The sequence below is a fragment of the Rhododendron vialii genome, chromosome 7a, assembly GCF_030253575.1.
Source record: "Rhododendron vialii isolate Sample 1 chromosome 7a, ASM3025357v1".
In the NCBI taxonomy this organism is placed as follows: Eukaryota; Viridiplantae; Streptophyta; class Magnoliopsida; order Ericales; family Ericaceae; genus Rhododendron; species Rhododendron vialii.
In genome coordinates, this window is record NC_080563.1 from 37,939,049 (window position 1) to 37,960,652 (window position 21,604).

The window sequence follows — 21,604 nt, forward strand, 5'->3', positions numbered from 1 at the left end:
GTATTGTGTTCTTTAGTTTTGAACTTCATTGTGCGATCATAAAGCAGGAGCTATATGTTGTTGCCTCCTAATTTTTGGACACTTATCTCTTTCATAAGCTGAGCTTCCTACTACTTCCGCGCACGGCTCTAGATTCTTCTAATACTGATGTTTTTTTAATTTTCATGCAGCTATTTCATCAGTTTTTGGGTTCTTGCTATAACCGAAGGTAATACATTTTTCCTTTCTTCTTGTACACGATTGAGCATGTCTATTGTGAACGTGTATAAACGAGAACATACGAGACAATTTTTTGCTCTTTGTATATAGGTATAAATAACTTGATCACAATCGTCTTAGCATCAGAAGTCTCAATTGTTGTGTTATTGCTAGGGCTTCCCATTCATTGTTGGAGTTGGACCTAATATTCATGCAGTCACGTTCCCTTTGTTCAGTAGATTAGATAAAACCTTTTACTAAGGGATGTACTTGAAGGGAGCTGGTTGATGAAGCTAAGGTTTTACTGTAGGAGGATGGGTGGGGAAGGGATTTGGAGGTTTATGACGGGTAGGAAGGAGTTGGAGGGAATTAGGGCTCAGATGCTGGTGGCATTGGGCGACTGCATTGATCCGGCCGGCGAGGTTGGAGACTAAAAAAAAAATTGACTTGATTAGAAATTTCATTTGATTATACCTTTTTTTGTTGTTTTGACTGTTGCGCTTATTTTGTAAACTGTTAGTTTTTTCCTTCTAAATTTCATTTACTGAAATTTTAAAATTTGTTAGAAAGACCCTTTTTGAAGTTTATTAACAAGAAATATAATATTTTTTAGAGAAATTAGAATTGTTGGAGGGGTGGTCAATATTATGGCACCACAGTTAATTTAGGTTGGGTTTCGAATTAATTATGTTACGTCTTGCCTTTAGACAGGTCCTACAATCATTCTGAAATATGATGTTGCATTTTTTATGTTATCTCATTCCATTTGAAATAAAGATTTGGTATCTACAGTATCTTCATGATTTTATTTTACAGGTGTGAATTAATAAATGGCTTCGTTTAGCATGGGTGTTACGCAATGATTTTGTGTTTGTTCCATTGCAGTGAATTGGAATGGAGATTCGGCCGATTATGTGTTGTTTCGGGTAGAAACTTTAAAGGCCTTAATAGACACAAATCGGGTAGGAACTTTAGAGGCCTTAATGGACACAGATCCTTCATCATATCAATTCCATATTCGAGCCGTGCCTACGTCTATATACATGTATCTATCTTCAAATACGTAGTAGCCTCGAATTAAAACATACGGGAATCCTGAAATCCATAGTAAGAACTCAAGCTTTTATGCATGTTACATGCACTATTTAGACTTGAACCAGCCCGTAAACACACAAAACAGCCCATGTACCTGGCAAATAGGAAAGGGGGTAGGCACTTTTGGTTTTTTGTTTTTTATCAGAAAAATGAGAAATCTTAGAGATTTGAGTAACAATCACAACACTAAAAGGGAAAGGGACACTGGCATCGTTGTCGAGGAAGAGTAAACAGAAAATGTAAACAACAGCCTCGCAATATGTCAAAAATGTTGATTCTACTGATGTGTTAAACTAATATTGGAAATTGACGGTAAAACTGTCAGTGGCAACACCACTAAGGAAACGAACAACTTAGACACAAAAGACCAATGATGCATCTACCACCTCTCTATGCCACTAAAGATCTGCAACATATGTAAAAGGAGGACATAAAAACCAGTTTCAATAACTCATTTACAATCTACAAATATGGTAGTTCTAAGAAACTTGCATACTCTCGAGTGCTATAAGCAAGGGGCAACAAGCATCTGCATACGCAAGGGGATAAAAAGAAAAAAGTCTTCCACAACGCTCACGACACACATACAAATAGAAAGGAAACTGCTTGACAGATACCAGGATAAATGGATCGCTATAGAGGCCAGCAAAATGGAGAGGTGAAAAAAAGGAAAGAACCAAAATAAATAGTAGAAGAAAGAGAACAAACAAAAAAATCCGGCGTCGATCCATGTCTCTCCTGTCCAGAAAAAGTGAGACTCAAACTGTCGCTAAACAGTAGTAGTTAATAATAGGCATATAGTTTAAACAAACTAACGGCAAACTTTTAGTATGACAAAGCCTCTATCTCTCCAACATGTATAAATAGGCATACAGCCACTTGCTGAACAATCTTGAAACACCCAAAACAAGACTGCATGGAGAAAAAAAATTTCAGACCACATGACAATCCAGCTATAGACAAACAAGACTCGAATAAACCACAATCATCAACTCTAGAATAACTTGTAAATAGCAAAGGAACCATACAAATGACCTAACAGTTTCCCATGGTGTGAGCCAGTACTCAGAAAAGCACACCAAAGTCAAGTTCTCTTAATGAGACAATATTCATCACCAAAAAGCAACTGCATACAAGTCACATACTCTAAGCCTAAACTCCAGAACACATTATCAAACTGCAAAGCACCACTAGAGAAAATCCAACAACATAAAGAGAACTTAAAACAAACAAATTATAATATCTCATAATGAAAATAACTTAAAACTTCTCATGTGGATCTTCGTTTGAGATAATGGTAGAAAGTGCAAGAAAAAGGAAAAAAAAAAAATGCTTTTTTGGTGTTCACTTAGCAAGAATGTCCTAGAAAATAAACTTTTCTCGTACAACCCTCTAAAGCGAGGAAGTGTGCTTTACTTTTTCTCACAAAAAGTGCAAGGAAATTTTATTTTCTTGCAAGAATGAACATTTATTACTATAACTTCCGTATTTTTTTGCAAAACTTTCATCTTAATCAAACGGATGCGGGGAAAAAAATGCATTTTCTTTCACTTTCACTTTCCATTATATTTTTCTCACTAATCAAACGGACCCTAGAAGAAAAAGCCCAAGAATCAACTAAAAATTTGAGAGAGAGATGGCCAATTTGATCGGCATCAGCAAACTCTCCGATGAGATACTTCAGAAGATCGTGGACGAGATTTCATATGTCAAGTTGCTTTTCATGACATATCTGGTCTCGAGCCGCTTCGCTCGTATCGTCGGCAACGTTTAGAAGGTGTGTGTTACTCTCCCATGCTTTCAATGGAATTTCAGGGCTCCTACCGCCCACATACGATCTCTCGCTATGGAGGTGTATGAGGAGTTATTGGAGAGCATCATTGACAAAGCGGTGAGATTGTATCCCATCCCTCCCATCATGGGTCAGCCGACCTGCCTCCCGCTGGTATCTCACTTTCTCTCCATCCTTCGATTTGTCTCTAAACTGGGAAGAATTAGACATCTCACGAACGAGGTCCCGTCTTTTGTAGATGACATGAACCAATTGCTCTTTAAATGGGCTGTCCATTTTGGGGATGGCCTTATACAAAGCATCTGTGGAATGCAGAAGAATGGTAACCTACGAATTCCATGAGAGACTATCATCAAAGATGTAGCTCTGAGGTTGGATTTATTGGTTCAACAGTGGCCCCATCATCACACTTGCAATCGTTCACGATGATTGATCCCCAGGGAAGTCCTCGGGGATCAATCATCGTGAACGACTGCAAGTGCGGATGGTGGAGCGACTGTTGAACCAATAAATCCAACCTCAAAGCTGCATCTTTGGCGATAGCCTCCCATGGAATTCGTCCGACATTACCATTCTTGTGCAATGCATTGCACAGATGCTTTGTATAAGGTCATCCCCAAAATGGACAGTACATTCAAAGAGCAATTGGTTCGTGTCATCTATGAAAGACGGGACCTCGATCGTGAGATACCTAATTCTTCCCAATTTAGAGACAAATCAGAGGACGGAGAGAAAGCAAGATACTGGCGGGAGGCAGGTCGGCTGACCCATGATAGGAGGATGGGGTACGGCCTCACCGTTTTGTCGATGATACTCTCCAAAAACTCCTCATACACCCCCATAGCGAGAGATCATATGTGGGCGGTAAGAACCCCGAATCCCGTTGAAAGCATGAGAGAGTAACACACACCTTCTGATCGTTGCCGACGATGCGAGCGAAGCGGCTCGAGACCAAATATATCATGAAAAGCGACTTGACATATGAAATCTCATCCACGATCTTATGGAGTATCTCATCGGAGAATTTGTTGATGCTGATCAAATTGGCCATCTCTCTCTCAAATTTTCAGTTGATTCTAGGGCTTTTTCTTCTAGGGTCCGTTTGATTAGTGAGAAAAATATAATGGAAAGTGAAAATGAGAGAAAGTGAAAAAAAAGAAAAAGAAAATGTATTTTTTTTCCCGCATCCGTTTGATTAAGATGAAAGTTTTGAAGGAAAATATGGAAGTTATAGTAATAAATGTTCATTCTTGCAAGAAAATAAAATTTCCTTGCACTTCTTGAAAGTAAAGCACACTTCCTCGCTTTAGAGGTTGTACGAGAAAGTTTATTTTCTATCATTTTCTAGGGCATTCTTGCTAAGTGAACCCCAAAAAAAGCATTTTCTTTTTCTTTTTCTTGCACTTTCTACCATTAGCTCGCTAATCAAACGGTCCCTAGTGCGGGAGTAGAATGACCCTTATATATCTATACAGAATTGGTCGGGCTTTGGACCGAGGCCCAATCCAAGGGCTCAAAAAGCTGGAGAAACCAACACGGGAACCGACCCCGCTTGTACTTCTTCATAATTCCACATAGATGAATCTTCCGGAAGAGCTTCATAGTTCAGGATTTCTCCTTCCAACCAAGGAGGGACAGATAAAGAATCGCATTCCATGTTAGACTGATCTGAATGGGGGAAGTTCAACTCTGGAGCTTGTGCCCCTAAATCTTGATCTTTTTTTTTTTGCTCGGCGCCCCTAAATCTTGATCTTCCCTCATTGTTTGAGAAGTTGTCAAATTTTGGAACAACGAACTCCAAGTTTTTTGTGGATGGGAAGTGTTTGCATTGCCTATAACCGAAGAATTTGTATTTGACCAGCCCCATTGCACATCAGATTGATTTGAATGAACAGAACCTGCCTCTGAAAATGGGGCCTCAACTTGATCAAGGACATGTCTCCCACCAGAAGTTGGTAAAGAATTGGCGAGAGTATTACACCTAGGCATGTTCCGTGGGAGAGAGACACTCGTATCTACTGGTGCAAATAAAAACATGGATATCAAATTTCTGGTCTGAGCCCAGTCTAACTCGAACCAAAAAAGCCTCTGCTCATAGTAGTTGTCAGCAATAACTAGTCTAAACTGATCTTCAAGCAAGGGTTGGCATTGGGTCTGAATTCGGACTCAAACCTTGAATCAAAGCATCTGAGCGTAAGTTAACATACAACACCCATAGAATCCAGGAACAAATCCAAAAGCAGGTGCAGAAATAGTACAATACCCCCTCTTCGCCATATTGTTTGTCCATTTCTGAAAGTTATGCCTTAAATCAGTTCGGCCGATAACAGATTTTTGAATCCAAATTTTCAATATGTTTTCCACTACTCAAATTAGTTCTTCTGAGAGCTGGAAAACATATAAATTATTCATGAAAATATGTCATTTGTGATTAAAGGCACGGCTACCAAAACTGGACAAACAATATGGGGAGGAGGGAGTGAGTGATCAAGTCTCTATACCTGTGCAGGATATGGCGAGTACTTTGCACCATCACCAGTCCACCCATATGCATCGATATTCATTTGTCCATGGCTTGCAGCCTCAAAGATACCATAAAGCTTCCTATCACTGTAGTTGAATAAGAAAAGTGGCAAGCCAAGACTGATATTCTTCACGTAAGCAAAATGAGATGGCAAACCTATGCAAGAAATTAAAAACAACCGACTTTAAACATCAAAAACAAAATAAAAATCTGAATATTGAGGAAAACGTCTAAGTAGATGACTGCAAGACACATACCAAACAAAAGTTCAGAATAACATTCTCTGATTGTATTATGCTTGCATCCGAAAATCACAGCAGCTAGATCTGTCTTTCTTAGATTTCTAGCAGGTGCACAGTGCACTGCAATTCACTGTACAAGAGGGTTGAGCTTTTTCTTTCAAAGTAAGTGTGGTTCTCTTCCTCCCAGCATCCATTCTGTGAAACACATAATTACCGAAGTCAAGAATTAAAGAAACAAATAAGCTAAACGTGAAAAGTGAAAAATACATATAGAGCAAGGGTAAAAGTTTCAATCTAGATAGATAGGACTCAAATCCAGAACAAGAAACACTCTAACTATGAGTAAGGTCAACTGCTTAATTTATCATAGCAGCATAGGGTGACAAAGAAAATCAACATATCCCCACAAACATAGCACCAACAGATACAAACAATGACGTATACCCTTTCATGATTTTATATAGGTTATTCACTCAACAAATAAAATCTCCGATAAAAGATTTCCTCAAAGTAAGCAAGTGGAATTATACACGTTTCAAATACCACCAGAAATTAAGTGCGCAAAGAGGCTAAAAGATTTCCTCAAAGTAAGCAAGTGGAATTATACACGTTTCAAATACCACCAAAACTAAGTTCGTAAAGAGAATAAATCAACACAGAGAGCAAAGATTATGCGCTTAAGATATGCCCAATCATTACCTTACAAACACAAAAAAACAAATTTCTATACTCAAGTTATTTCTTTTCTATTTTTGTTAAAACGCTTGATAAACTTACAGAATCAAGATAAGAGAGGGGAGAGGGAGAGGAAGTGGAGGGGGGGGGGGGGGGGGGGGGGTTGAACCGGAGCGAACTGGTGAACTCCAACATACAAAAGGAAAAATTTCTATAAAGGTGCACCCAATATCGAAACTACAAAATCAAGCGCAGCGGCAGAAAAGCAAATCACCTTCTTCTAAAGGTCCAGACCTGTACCCACACAAAACTGGCATGCACACACATAAAAGCAAACTGTTATCCTCAAGAACAATAGTTGTAATAGATATTTTTGAAAATTTTATTTTATTTATATGAAAACAATGTGCATTGAAACATCAACAACAATCCACCAAAATCTGCATGGTTAAGACACGTTGCGAAAAAAGATTCACATGTGAGCCTACTCAGCCTATAATGGAGGTGAAAGTCCACCAGAATCCAAAGTACCAAAAAAAGAAAGAAAGAAAGCCCACCAGAATCCAGCATCTTAGTGGCTACTACTCCCTCCAACATAACAGCCTGTTATACGGGCGTTGTGACCCATTTCTCAACGCATACTATATAGATTTTGTTCTGCCAAAACAACAATTGACTTTTTTCTCCAAATAAAATATAAAGAATTCGAAAAACTTTGGTGATCGATTTGCATCGCTACGATCACTATTTTGGACCAAAGTTCTACCATGTTCCGGAACTGCATTCCAAAACACATATTGCAGTGGCATTTGTGCTTTGAGCGAACATCTATACTAACATATAAAGGGAGAAAACCAAATGGTTTCTCTCAAATTTGTTGTCCTGTCAATATTTACAATCCCTAATTATCTAATAAAAGGTAATAATCTTTAGTCCGGTTGTGATTTGTCTCCACAACTTCAAGGTCTAATTAGTAATACAATTGCAGCACAACAAAGACACCCTCCAATGTCTATGGCACTCCCATTCCATTTCACACTCGAGAACTTCAAAGCCAATGGCAATAACACATGCCGACTCTGTGTCTCTCCATTCGCGCAGCACTATTATCAATGGCTGATTCCAAATTTCAAACAAAAGGTCATTAATCAGATATAAAAGACCCATGTGAAGTTCACTATCGTACATTGTTTACTCATCAATACTGTCCTTTGACTATGATTATGGTTGATTTATGCTGTAATGCATTCTCTGCAGGGGTTTCGCCTTGATTTTCTTAGAATGCCGACAACTCATCTGCCTCCTGTGATTAATGTGCTCTTTCCAACATTATGTTAAGATCCTCTCAATCTTTTCAAACCCCCTAATTTATCTCCCCGAACTTTGCTCGAAACCTGGTTCTGTTATTCTAATTTCAGAAAAGCAAGGTATTCATGTTTTCCCAAAAGAAAAAGAAATTGCTAACCACAGGTCTTAGGGCGGTGGATAATGCGTAAATCGATATCCGAGAAAAGTACACTTTGTTTGGTTTGCAATTTTGAGATAAAAAAGTTCTATAGATTAGCGTATTTTTCCGTCTTTAGTAATTTTTTTTTAACATTTTGACAAACTCTTTTACTTTTTGAATAGAGGTACGCTATGTACATCCAAAAAGTAAAAAATTTGACAAAAAAATCACTAAAGATGAAAAAATACGGATGACAAAACAGTAAAGTTTAGGAGAGATTATTTCTGATAGGAGAACCATACAAAGTGATTATGATATCCATGAAAGTGTATTGATATCCGTAACATGGGCATTGAATTTCTGACTCGTTTGACATTATATACACTAAGGTCGATTCTATCTGAACTCATTTCCACATCACATGATATCCTCAACATTCACAAATATACATTTTTGAATTAAAAAAATTAAGCTGGGGATCCTTTCGATAAACAACGTTACCTAACAAGCAGAAAGAGACATCAAGCGATTTAGGAGAAAGAACGCCAATTGAAAAAGCAAGAACTCTGAAGTCACCAAATCAAACTAAGTAAACTTTCATGCAACCGCACTCGAACATTCTGAGAGAATGTAGATCAGTAGATGAAGCTTTGATGTGAATGGAACAGCGCACAATCCATACATGTAGAAAAGGCGAAAAGGCGAAAACATTACCCTTTTTTTTTTTATCGGCAATAAAATTTTACTCTTAAGGAAACTTGACAAAACATTACCTTTTCTAGCGATGATCGTAGCCTTGATCGTAGGATCAAACGGATGAACAGTATTAGATAACAGAATGAGCGAGGGTTCTAGAGAGAGAGAGAGAGAGAGAGAGAGAGAGCAGAGGAGCTCGAAGTACTAAAATAAAGGAGGGTTGGCTCCCCTCCACTCTTCCACTGTCCAGTACAGGGCCGGTTTGTGCTGGGATGCATTATGTCAATTCGAAGGCTACACGTTATTTCTGCTCTCAAATGGACAAAAAGCTTATAATGGAGTTCACGGAAATAGAACGGAAAATATAAACTGTCCGTTAAAAATATGATTAAAAAATTAAGTATTCTAATTTTTAATTTGTTTAAATCCGTGCAACATATTTATTTTTTTTATCATTTTATTTTAAATAGTCATAATAAATTTTTGACACTAAATGACGCAGCAGAATTCACGAGAAACTAGTTAGCGTATTAGTCCAAATGAGATAAACAACTCGTCGCAACGAGCAAATCTTGCGCACAAGAAAAAAAAAGAGAATCTCTGAATATTATTGATCAAAAAGCTGCATAAACTCTAGGTTACAAACTCTTAAATAGGCTGAAACTCTAAAAATTCTAAAAATAAACTTAGAAAATAAAAAGTCCCAGAATTTGGGGTTTTTCCTAAAACTGAAAACGGGAAAGAAAAACAAGACTTTTCAAAAAAGAATCAACTTAAAAGGAATTACGGTCTAAGAGATATTAACGAAACAAATTTTTCCTAAAACGGCAAAATAACGCAATTGAAGGCCTAAACAAATGAATTAGGCCGAAAAGAATCATCGATCATCAACTTAAGGTTCATGAGTATTGATCGAAGCGCGAAAATAAGCCAACCCACCAAGTTTGGGCCTATTCCGAGCTCGTCCGAATTTAGCCAATTTGAGTAATCTGAAATTAAACTCCGTTTGGACTTTCAAGGCTTAGCTCGGTCCAACTGATCATGGAATTGGGCCTCCACGTGTTCTACATCATTAGGGATGGCAATGGGGACGGGGGTACTACCTCCACTCTCTACCCATTACCCCCTGCCCCATCCCCGACCCGATCCCCAATGGGGATTTGTTTTTTTCCTCCATCCCCGACCCAAACGGGGATCCAAAACTGGAATTCGGAATTCGGGCACCTGTATTTCACAATTTCAGCACCTAACAGCATATACTAGCATGTGAAAGCCGAAAGGACTTGGATTGTTTTGTATTTTTTTTTCCAGGAAAAAAGGGCTGAGGAAACAGTACTAGTAACGGTTGTCGGTTGGCCAGGAAGTTAGAAGCCAACAAAGCTCCACAAACAAAATTTAAAAAACCAACAAAATAAAATAAAGCAAGGTATCAGGAACGACCATATTTATCACTTTATATATATATATATATATATATATATATATATATCTCGAGGATTCGGGGATGGGGTGGGGCGGGTAATAAACGGGGAACGGGGACGGGTAGGGTTTGGGGCGGGGACAGACCCATCCCCGTCTCCTACCCGATCCCTGAATTTTTTAAAAAAAATTCCCCAAACCCTACCCAATCCCCAAACGAATCCCCGAAGTTCGGGGATTTTCGGGGCGGGGAACAGGGAGGGTTCGAACGGGTCGGCCGAGATTGCCATCCCTATTAACATCACTAAAGCTTTTAATGAGCACCCTAAGAGAATCCTAGAACAAAATAAAAAATATGTACTTTCATGTGAGAGCCTTAGAGACAAAAATTCAGTATGATCATTTAGGATAAAATGATAAAAAAATAAAATTTTCGTACTAGTTCAAATGGATTGAAAATTAGAAAACTTAATTTTTTACACTGTTTATATATTAGTAAAAAATATGATTAAAAACTAGATTTTTCCTAGATTGGAAGAGTGTTTGCGTTGTTCTCATTCTGATCATTCTAAAACAATCAATTCCAATGTCGTCAAATAACCAACTGGCCTGATTTGCACACTTTTCTACATTTGTCATGACGTTGCCACAAGATAGAAAAAAATAAACCAAGTCTTCCTCTCACCTTTTTCCCCATATAAGACATTCCTGATCTTATCTATTGTTATTTCTGTTTAAAAGCTATCACCAGCCTCTCCCGTCACGTTTCCTTTGCTTGTTCTTATCAAAGAATTGCAGTTAGAGAACACAAAATATATGAGCCCAAAGAGCCAAATCCCCTATAAGACTTTAAACTTGGCTCATAACTTCATCAAGAAACAGAAAAGCAGAATGGGTCATAATAAGATTCCTTCACAAGGGGCAGTGCCCTTCTCATGGGAGAAGAGGCCTGGAGTAAGCAAGGTGGCCGCCCACTGGGACTGCTCGGCAGATGTGAGGCAGTTTGGGCAGAAGCTACCGCCACCGCCTTGCCTGCCAGAAAGTGCTAGGGCTTCTTTTCATGAGCTTCCAGTCCCTCTCCCTCCTTCTGTGTTTCAACTCCCGAAGAGGAGTTCTTCTAGGAGAGGGATTAGGAAGCAAGACGATCCTTTTCTCAATGCTTATAGGGAGTGTACTAAGGGCAGTATAGAAGGGAAAGATGGTGGCGGATTTCGGTTAAGGAATAATATGAACTTTCTTTCATGTAAGCACTCTGTAAGTGTGAGAGATGACAGTATGGTTAGGATCTCTAAGCTTCCTAACTCAAAATCAGACACAGATAGGGAGCTCTAATTCTAATGTCCCTAAAGTTTGCTATGTGAAATATGCTGTTGTTGCTTTCTCTTTCAATACCATTCCTTGTAATTGGTTTGCTTGATGATGTTGGGACTTGGGGATGTCGAGATTAATGCCAACAAATAATATTCGCGATCGACAATTATCTTTCCGACAAGATGTATCTCACCGCTTTTCTTTTTCACATCCTACACGTATCTACACACAAGAAGAAAACAATTACCACATGAATAGGTATGAAATACGCGAACAGAGTCACAAACACATACTATTTTGTCAATTCTCTACCCTTCTGCAAATTTGGCTATAGTGAGTTACAATATTTCCTCCCTTGAAAGGCAAGGGGTGCTATGTAAATTTAAGCTCACTGGTGAACTAAGATGTATGGTGAGCTTCACCAAGAATCAACTTTCCCACTAAAACTTGGAAACGGCCAAATGCCCTTGCGATTCCCTGTAAATTGTACCATCATCTTTCACTACTAAACAGATAAAATCTGAAGAAATATGAAGGTGTCAAGAATTAAGTCTATGATTGAGTAAAAAAGTAAGTCAACATAAATACATGGCAATGAGGATTAGCATATCCCTAGTATTTCGGTTCCCAAAGGGAGTAAAAAAAAAAAGTAATGTCAAATAAGTTACTGGATTTCATTACATAGAGTACAACTATTCTAATCAATACCCAAGAGATTTGGGTATTGAAATTGGATTTTGTGATTTCAATTTCTCAAATTTGGATTTGAACTCACTTTGGAGAGACACGAGTGATTTCTGGCGACGTGCGAAAGCAATGCCAAACTGCTTCATCTCTTCTTCAAGATGTTTTCTTCTCTGCACTTCAGAGTTCAAATCCTGCCAAATTCTATCCTTTTCTTCACTAACCTGTGCTAGGCTTTTTGATGAACTGGAGACTGTTTGGAGCAAAGTGTCACGTTCTTCATTCAAAAGATGGAATTCCCTTTCCAAGGTATGATATCTTTCCTTGGAAAGCGCGAGAAGATGAGTATTGACATTCAACTCTTTCTCCAAGCTCCGGTACTTTTCCGTGATTTTACTGAGATCCTTACTCAGCTTCTCCTGCTTACAAGCAATTTCTTCTCCCAAAGTGCAGTCCTAAGCATTTAAAAACTAAATCTTAAAATGGGAGAGAGACATACCAACAACTACTGCGGGAATTTGAGCTGAAATACAGTTCACATGCTAGGTTCTATAATTTCAAGCAGCCAGAAGCTAACTCAAACATTATTAGTTTGTTCACTCCACTGTCTCCATAGTTCGTACCTATCTAATTTCAAACCAGTGTTCTTTCTGATATAGCTACTTAATCCATTCATTTACTAACACAATTCACTACACGTATAAACTGCCACCCAATGTTGCATGTATGATGTGCATAGCCATATAGGACTTAAAAGTTAAAACTAATTTCTAAAGCAGGAAAGAGTACTTAATAGTTAATACCAACCATTAACAATCATAAGTCACTAATCGGGAATGTTACAGACCTCATTTTCGTGCATCTGACAACTATTGGATGTAAATTTCCAGCACACTTTCTGCTTGCATGGCTTAAACCAATGGGAAATATGCACTACCACACGGACTGTAGCCAAACTACTACAGTATTTTTCTGTTCGCAGAGTAAAAACAACGGATTCTTTGAGAAAATCTAAAAACCGTTACTCTGTGGTCTCACATATGCAACGGAACTTGAAATTAGGTCCAGCAAAGGTTTACATGGAAAACATCAAAAGGCATGCAGCCCCCAATGAAGCTAGTCAAAATGGGATATCAGAACCTCAACACCAGCAGATGACTACATAGTTAACATATGAATAAGAAATCAATATTCATTTATAAAGTAGGACACAATAGTCAAATGAACTAAGAAGAGCTGACAATGAATTCCTATCAATTCTTTGCGGGAAAACAAACAAAAATATATCCACAGATTATTTGCATTATCAGGAACATGTTTTGCTTATTTCAATCAACATTCAACCTCAATGGAGGGGCATAGCATACAGCAAAAGAAATAGGGATATCATAAGAAGATTAGGTAGTGATATCCCAACATCAGAATTAGTGACAATATTAAAACTGACCAGTGGCATTTTGACAATGGTGAGACAGCTACCTTATAGTCCCAGTTGCATAGTAGACTTCTCGACAATTTATCCTCATTCTTTGGTGATTCTGATAGTACCAAGGACTTAATTGTGCTGTTCACTCTCTCACAAAGCATTTTACTTTGTTCTTCAACGAGAATATTATTTCCTGTGGAGGTTCTTTGGCTTTCTATAGCCATGGAGAAGTGAGTTTCCAAAGTTGAGAACAGACTTGTACCGATCTCACTTGTGCTAGAGAGTAACTTTGAGGCTGAAGATTTCTCATCAGTCACAAAACTCTGTTCAGGTGTCAAAAGAACATATAGTTAACAACTTAACCTCAAATATTGAACTTTCTAATAGTAAAGTTGAAATACGGAAAAATGAAGTACAAACCTGCAAAGTCCACAAAACATCACTATACATATCTTTACAATTTGCTACAGACTCGAGCAGTTGTCTTGGAATTTCTTGAACTAGCTGTGCCTCTTGTTGAATTTCAGATATCTCCCCCATTAAACATTCATTCAGCAGTTTTTGTTCAGCATGATTTCTCTGGAATACACAATAGCCAAGAGAGCTTAACCAGAAGGTTAGGAAAATTGTCTATTTTGAATCACTATGGTTGCTTATTATATTTACTAGTAGCAAATAAGAAAACTGATAACAGGTCAAGAGCTTGAGGTGCTTGAGTATGTCATTGTGGCCTTATAGGCAATGAAGGAGCAGACACAACAAGTAGGTGAAAAAGATATGTGACAGAAACCTCCTAATTATGAAATACTATCGGAATTGCGAGCATTGTTCTTACGATAAAAGATTGCACATGCTACCATAATTGGAGTAAAAAGAGGATTCCTAAGCTTTTATAGCACTAAAGCTATTGTATTCATCATTAGTTAAAGCATCTATTCAGAAGTGACAGTAATAATAAGATCACTAAAACATTGCCTTGGACTGTTTATTGTTTCTCGCGCGACTATCAGAATCATGCATTTTAAGGCAATCAGCAAATGCATATAGTAGTATACTAACCTTGAGTTCATCTTTTTCGTTTCTTTCAATTTCCAATAGTCTCTTGAGATTTTGTATCTCTTGCTTGTAATTCCCAATTGAGCAACCCTGAAAGCCATAATAATGAGCCCTTCACATAGTGTATTGAGTCAATTGACATTCAATAAGAAGACTATTTACTTAGGCATCAATTGAACTGATTGCTAGTCATCTAAGGATAATAAAGAGTTCATATTACGTTTTCTTTCTTTCCCTTAGGTAGAGCGAAGTGCTTCCTGTGGCCAGGCCAGTTCCGACATTTCTTACCGCCTTTCCTCGCACTGTCCACGTGCAAGACTATTCATCAAAATCTGAATCCGAACCCTCTCGGGCTCTCTTTTTTTCTCTATCCGAGAGAAAGTCCGGAATTCATCGAAGAAAATTTTCGCATTGGGCGAATGCTTTCTGATTTTTTAGTTTTCGGAAAGCGTTCTCCTTTGTATCACTTTTTCCTATACACAGACGTAATCACATTAAAATCATAACTGTTGTAAACGCAGTGCATTTTTCCTAAAACTAAAAAAGACCTAAAAGAGAAAAATTACATGCAACCGTCCCAAAGGTTGCAAACTTGCAGAAATATTTAATTTAAATGCCTTTTCCCATCCTTCGCCATGCCTATGCAGAAATAAGTAATTTTTTGCTAGTCACTAGTAGTGCTAAAAGGTTCGTATTAACTTATATGGCAGAGTGATTTATTTAATTATTTATAATAACGAGTCATAATTGCAACTTGAAAACATAAAGAGTTCGATGGATGCATTAAATAAACTTACTGGAGTGATGTCGCCGTCAGGGAAGGATTGAACTTTCCTTGCAGGAGTCATGTGAAGTGAATCAAGGTCTACTTTATAGCCTTTGTTCATTTTCAACCAGGTGTCTTCATCAGCAACATTACTAAATGTATCCGGAAGAGGACTATACTCGGGTTGCTGACAATAATTTGACCTTTTCATGACGAAGGCATTAGGAACTGCCTTAAAGCATGGGGTACTAAAAGCATCTTCCTTGAATATGCTATGACCATCACTGCCATCATCCTTGAGGCTCTGTTTTGAAAATTCCTGGCCCTGCTACCATAATATATCTCAGTGAGCTACACTGAACTCACAGAATAAGGCAGAATTTGTAGCACATTGTAGAAACGGTAACACACATTTTCTGTTTCATGGAAAATAAGAAGAAGAATCACAATTTCTGCATCACCCAGGGTGGAACGGATCATATCCTACCATTTATATTAAATGCTCAAATCTCACCAATCTAATTATTTTAGCAAGACTAGCTTTGTGATAATCAATCAGACCCTTTCAGGATTTCTAAAAAACAAGCCCACAACTCGCAGACATGTTATACCTACCTTAAAATTCTTGAAATTGATGTACTGATCCAAAAACATGTTAAATAAAAGACCTTTTGATAATTATGTAGTTACTACAAACTTATAGAATACTCAAGGAAAGTGAGAAAGGAGAAAATGAATTGTTTGGGCTAGGAAAACACTTGGGTGACTCTTTAATCTAAAATGACCCAATATCTATAAAATTCTGCTTAGAAGGATGTTACATATTCTTTTTCTATCTTTAGACTTACGAAAAAAAGAGAACAATGGTGAATTAGACAACATCTTTAACTTAGCAAAGACTTGCAGTTCAAACAGATGGCATCAATAAAGATTTTAAAGGTATTGGGTTGTCCATACCTGGCTAGACTTTCTATCAGAGTCCGACAAGGTGACAAGACTACTGAAATTGTCAAGTTTCATTTGTTGCTCCTTAATGCATTGATCTCGTTCTTTGTGTGATTTCCTCTCCTCCTCCAGTTCCATGGCAAGCTTCTCATGCTCTAGCTCATACTGATAAAGAGAAAATGGTGAACAAATGGCATCACAAAAGAGCAACAGTAACAATGTTCAGTGCAATAGAAGATAGACAAACAAAATAAACAGAGAAAAGAACTGACCTTGAGCATGTCATTCCGCAATTTCAAGATTTCTTGTTCCAACACCTCGGCCCTAGACCCCTGAAAAGATATTTTCGGAATTTTAATCGGTTGTTTGCCTGTTGGTAGTAGGCAAAGAAAAAACGAAAAAACAATCGTCACCTGAAGTTTACTGCGTAACTCCTCTATCTCTAGTTTTTGGCGCTTCAATAAAGCAGCATCTGTCAAAATCTACAACAAATTCACCTCAAATTAGCCATAATTTTTGGAAGGAGCAAGGAATCAACTCCAAAACAATGACTACTACTGTAGAGGATATGATCAATCATTATGTGACAACTATCTGCAGCCAAAAAATGATGCCACGCAAGGAGTGACTGCTCCCAAGGCCCATATCCAGATATGTTTAGCTCTTTCCCTCACAGAGATCTACGATATCAATTTGGTGATCAAAACACAGAGGAAATTACAATGTTATCATAATGCAATAGCTCAGACTGGTTAGATCCTCCAACTTTTAAACCTCTGACAAAAACCCATTACCTCTATTGAATAACTAGGAATATTTTCAAATCAATTGAAGTTGATGCCACATTATAGTTATCAACTAGCTCAAGGGCCAACTTTGTGTTACACGGTCTTGGGTGGAACTCAACGCCAAAAGCTAGCTATTGAAGTGAGGGTGCCCTCACGCTTATATTCTTCAGATTACTTTAGCACCCAAGCGATGTGGGACTTCGCTTCACACTTTGTAGTTAGCAACCACTATGTCACAACAACGAAAACATACTGATGTCACACGCCAAAACTGGAAATTTAGACAACAATGACCATCCGATCAACAGTAATCTGCTTTTGAATGGAATGCCTATTTGGTTCCAACTCATTTAAATTATAACTCCCCCATTAAAAAGTATCAATCAAAGAAAAGTAAATGTCTAAATAAGGCATTAACAGTAACCAATATCCATGATCTTAAGAATGTTTAACAAGCACCGCATCTCAAAAACTTCGAACTCTTGGCCTAGCTCCACTGGGTCCATAGTCCATACTTTTTTCAACTTCAACAACTAGATTACAGTAAATTGTTAACCAGACAAAAACATGCCAACTACAGTTTCACATATCTGAGTATATGTTAAAGTATCATAATCCTACTAGGTTGAACAAGAGGTAAAATGCTAGTAAACAAAATAACAAACAGACCTCATTCACTTGAACACAATTTGTTATTCTTTTGGCCCTGCTAGCAAACTGGAGGGTTCCTTTTGTTTCCTCTATGTGAACCTGGACAAAACAGAATTCCAAATCAAATTGTTACGTGAACTTCTTGTAAGATACAACATAAGCACACGAATATATGATACAGGAATAGCTACCTCTTCTGGTGCAACAGTGCAAATAATAGATGTTTTGGCATTGCCACCAAGAGCAGGTTGAAGTATGCGAGTGAGTTTACTATCCCGATAAGGAATGTGTCCCCTGCATTAATATTTCGATTCACTTAGACCTGGCTCTCGTATGAGAATGCTTAACACCGAAGAGGCAAATACCTTTGTTTTGCACCTTCACTTAGTTTGTTGATCACATTGCCAAGAATCATTAAGCTCTTATTGATGTGTTTCCCTTCCTTCAAACGAACTCCGCCAGCACCAGTTTTAGCAATCCGTTCAGAACCAGCTAAATCTACCAAGTTCTACATCCAACAAAAAAAGAACATAAAAAAATTAGCGGCATACGAAGGATGGACAATAAATATACCAATCTAAGCAAAAAATAAGGACCATAGAATCATAACACGTGTGGAATATTATCCAACTTTAGTATCTGTAGAAGACCAGCAAAGAAATACGAACCAATACTGAAACACGAATTGCATCATCTGAACTTGAATAATCACCAAGACTGGTATCCTTTCCCTTGCTTTCAATTACCTGGTACATATAACTATGACCATCTGAGTAAATGACATGACGAAACAGTTTCAAACTCGAGCAGCATTTCCACGAAAACATCAAGGACATACCATCCTAAATATTGTGTGAGATCTACTACTTCGAACATTCATGTTTGTCTCACCAAAGTGTCGGTTAACTGTAAGAAGCCATGACAAAAGAGTATATCAGCATCAGATCGGAAAGTATGGCATGCTTATAACATGCCTAAAGAACTTAATCCAATGGAGGATCAAACCTTCTCCGGATTGGATGAGCTTAAGGACTTGTTCAGCACTATTAACTATTTCTTCCCTAAGGCCTGCAACAAAAATTCCACGCTAGAAAACAAGAAATGTCATGTTTTATCACCTCTTCAAAAAGATTACAAAAGTATCCAACTTTTTCTGTCTTAACATACCTCTAAACTCTCATGAATTTGAAGTTTCTGGTTCTCCACAGCAAAAAGATCGTTGATTTCTTCATTATATATTTCCATGTAGGAAACTCGAATCAGAAACTCCCGGTCATTTGTCTAGGACCAATAACACAAAAGAACTATTACATAAACACCGTAAGAATTCCAGGAACATTACATTGAAAATAAATAGCAGTAGTGATTGTAACTTGCATAATCCTACTGGCCAATTAAAGTGACTATTACAGAAAATAAGGCAATTGAAATAAGAAATTACCATCTGAATTTTGGTAAATATATCTTTCACTGCCCGGTGAATAATTCCTGGGTCACTTTCGGAACCATTCATCGTAAAAGTCTTGCCACTGCTGGTTTGCCCATATGCAAATGCAGTCCCTGCATACGTTGCAACGATTCCCTTAAAAAAATGCTTTTCTTCTTATATGTTAGTGGCATATAGCTAATCCTATTTTTCATATGAACAAAGGAAAATAAAAAAACTAAAATTATATAACAGCTTGAAAAAAACTTATTTCCGTTCTTAGTTCCTTAGTGGAGGCCTATCAAAAACCAAAACATACAACTCAAAATTTAATTCCGTCCTTACACTGAGATTTCACAGCAATTAAACCAACACCAATTGGACCAACAAGATAAACGAAAGCATAAAAGAACCTTCTTGACATCAAAAGAAAGGTCGATTGACAAAAAATAAGAAATCTGGAAGGTACAATCAAAATTTACAAAAAAAGGATGTAAAATGAAAAACAAAATAAAAACTTCATGTACTTATTCTTCAAAACACATTAATACATGTGATGTATCTATTATCTTGGTTGGTTACTAGATATTATCATGGTTGGTTACTTGTTTTATCACTTACAAGTTACATCCATTTCCAGCTCAAATTATTCCAGCTAAGAAAAACAAATAAGCACCTTCAAAAAACAATTAGGGAAATTGAAAAAAACAAAAACAAAACAAAGGAAGCATACCATTGAAACCCTCAACGGCGGCATGAATGATCTCCTTTGTAAGGAGCTCGTAAACCGTTTCATTTCTGCAGTCCTGATCAAACACATAATCTGCGACCCATCCATGTCAACAAACAACTCATCCACTGCATTATACATATATATGCATCTATTACTACTATAAAGGTTGAATTTGTTGGCATCACAACAAAAGTCTTTGGTGTGAACGTTGATTTTGAGGCTGACTCGGTACTTTTTTCCTCCAACAACTACCCCTTCAACCACCTACACAAACTGCTAATAAAAAAAGAGCAATGCTAGGAAAACAAAACCCCATACACAACTGCATCTAGAGCAGTTTGAAGCACATGACTCACATACATTGGACGGCTTCACACACAGTTGTGTTCTTAGACTTTTTTTAAAGAATCGACACTCAAAAATTGTTTCTCCCCTCTTTTTTCTACTGTCACACGTCAGATTTCATATTAACCTCAATTCAAGATTTTTCTAGTTTTTTAATAGATAACATGATTTGCACACACATCCATCTCAACAAACAAATCATCCACTGCATATACATATACACATCTATCACTACAATAAAAGTTTATTTTTTTGGCCGCACAACAAAAGTTTTTGGTGTGAACGTCAGTTCTGAAGCTGACTTGTACTTTTTCCTCAAACTTACCCCTTCAATGACCTAACCAAACCGCTAATAAAAAAGAGCAATGCTAGGAACATAACTCCAAATACAACTGCATCCGGAGCAGTTTGAAGCACGTGGCTCACATACATGGCTCCAAACATACTAGGTTCGGTTTGGGTCTAGGAATCCAATCATTTCTCCCTGCGCACGGTCCCCAATAAGTTTTTTCCCCAATTATTACTCTAATTTCTCTATCTCTCCCTCCCCTCATCACCCAAAAACCTCCCTCAAAATCCAAACCAAACAAAGTCAGTGCCCGGAACATCGACACTCCAAATTTCTTTCTCCCTATTTTTTTTTCTACTTCACACCTCAGATTTCATACTAACCGTAATTCAAGATGTTTCTCTTTTTTCTAATATATGTAACTCGATGTGCACACACATCGCATGTGCCCGGACGTTTAGTGTGTGCGTATGTAGAGAGAGAGAGAGAGAGGGAGAGAGGGGATACCGAAAGCGTAAGAAGCTCCAGAGATGGGAGTGCTCAGGGACCTGTGAAGAGAAATGCGACGATTATCTTCGATCTTCCAGAATGTTCCATTCGAGGTTTCTTCGCTCACAGGCGGTCTCACTCTCACTGCTACGCATATCTTCTCCATCTCTCTCTCTCTCTCTCTCTCTCTCTCTCTCTCTCTCTCTCTCTCTCTCACACACACACACACACACACACACACAGAGTCTCCCTCACACAAAGAAGAAAGCTGCAGTTGTCTGTCTTTTGGTTTCAAATCGGAATAAACACTGGGCGGGTTTTACGCGTTTATTTGTGATTTCGAAATTGTTTGATTTCCGGAAACACCCCTTGGTTTCGGCCCGTTTGGTACCCTAGCATTGGATTGGGCCGGATCCGGGGCAAGGTTAGGGCATGTGAAGATCATAAATAGAGGTCCAATTGTAGCATGTTGTCATTAAGACTAAGTTTTGACTATATTTTACTATTCTTCTAATTTGACTATTTTTGTTGAGAGCATCTTCATCAACCTCGTGGAAACACCCTCTACGTCAAAGTAGCAAGCGATTCCCTCAAAACCTCATGACAA

The 21,604-nt window shown here is 37.9% G+C and overlaps 1 protein-coding gene and 1 pseudogene across 2 annotated transcripts; both read right to left on the reverse strand.

The window, feature by feature from the left end:
• Positions 1–4,466: 4,466 nt before the first annotated feature.
• Positions 4,467–6,303, reverse strand: LOC131332987 (uncharacterized; annotated as a pseudogene).
• A 5,633-nt stretch (positions 6,304–11,936) lies between these two features.
• Positions 11,937–21,289, reverse strand: LOC131332022 (kinesin-like protein KIN-7N). 2 transcript variants are annotated; one of them, XM_058366038.1, is made up of 18 exons: positions 21,016–21,289; positions 19,875–19,964; positions 19,157–19,275; positions 18,883–18,996; positions 18,721–18,802; positions 18,554–18,621; positions 18,384–18,461; positions 18,081–18,223; positions 17,907–18,009; positions 17,734–17,814; positions 16,690–16,758; positions 16,549–16,608; positions 16,289–16,441; positions 15,363–15,656; positions 14,569–14,655; positions 13,930–14,088; positions 13,563–13,832; positions 11,937–12,538 (listed from the first exon to the last, which is right to left on the reverse strand). In XM_058366038.1, exons 1-18 carry the CDS (start codon positions 21,161–21,163, stop codon positions 12,101–12,103), a joined length of 2,556 nt encoding a protein of 851 aa, XP_058222021.1. In that variant the 5' UTR covers positions 21,164–21,289; the 3' UTR covers positions 11,937–12,100. The 2 variants fall into 2 exon arrangements, with proteins under 2 accessions (XP_058222021.1, XP_058222020.1); XM_058366037.1 differs by having other exon boundaries at positions 15,363–15,659; positions 21,016–21,231.
• Positions 21,290–21,604: the final 315 nt, after the last annotated feature.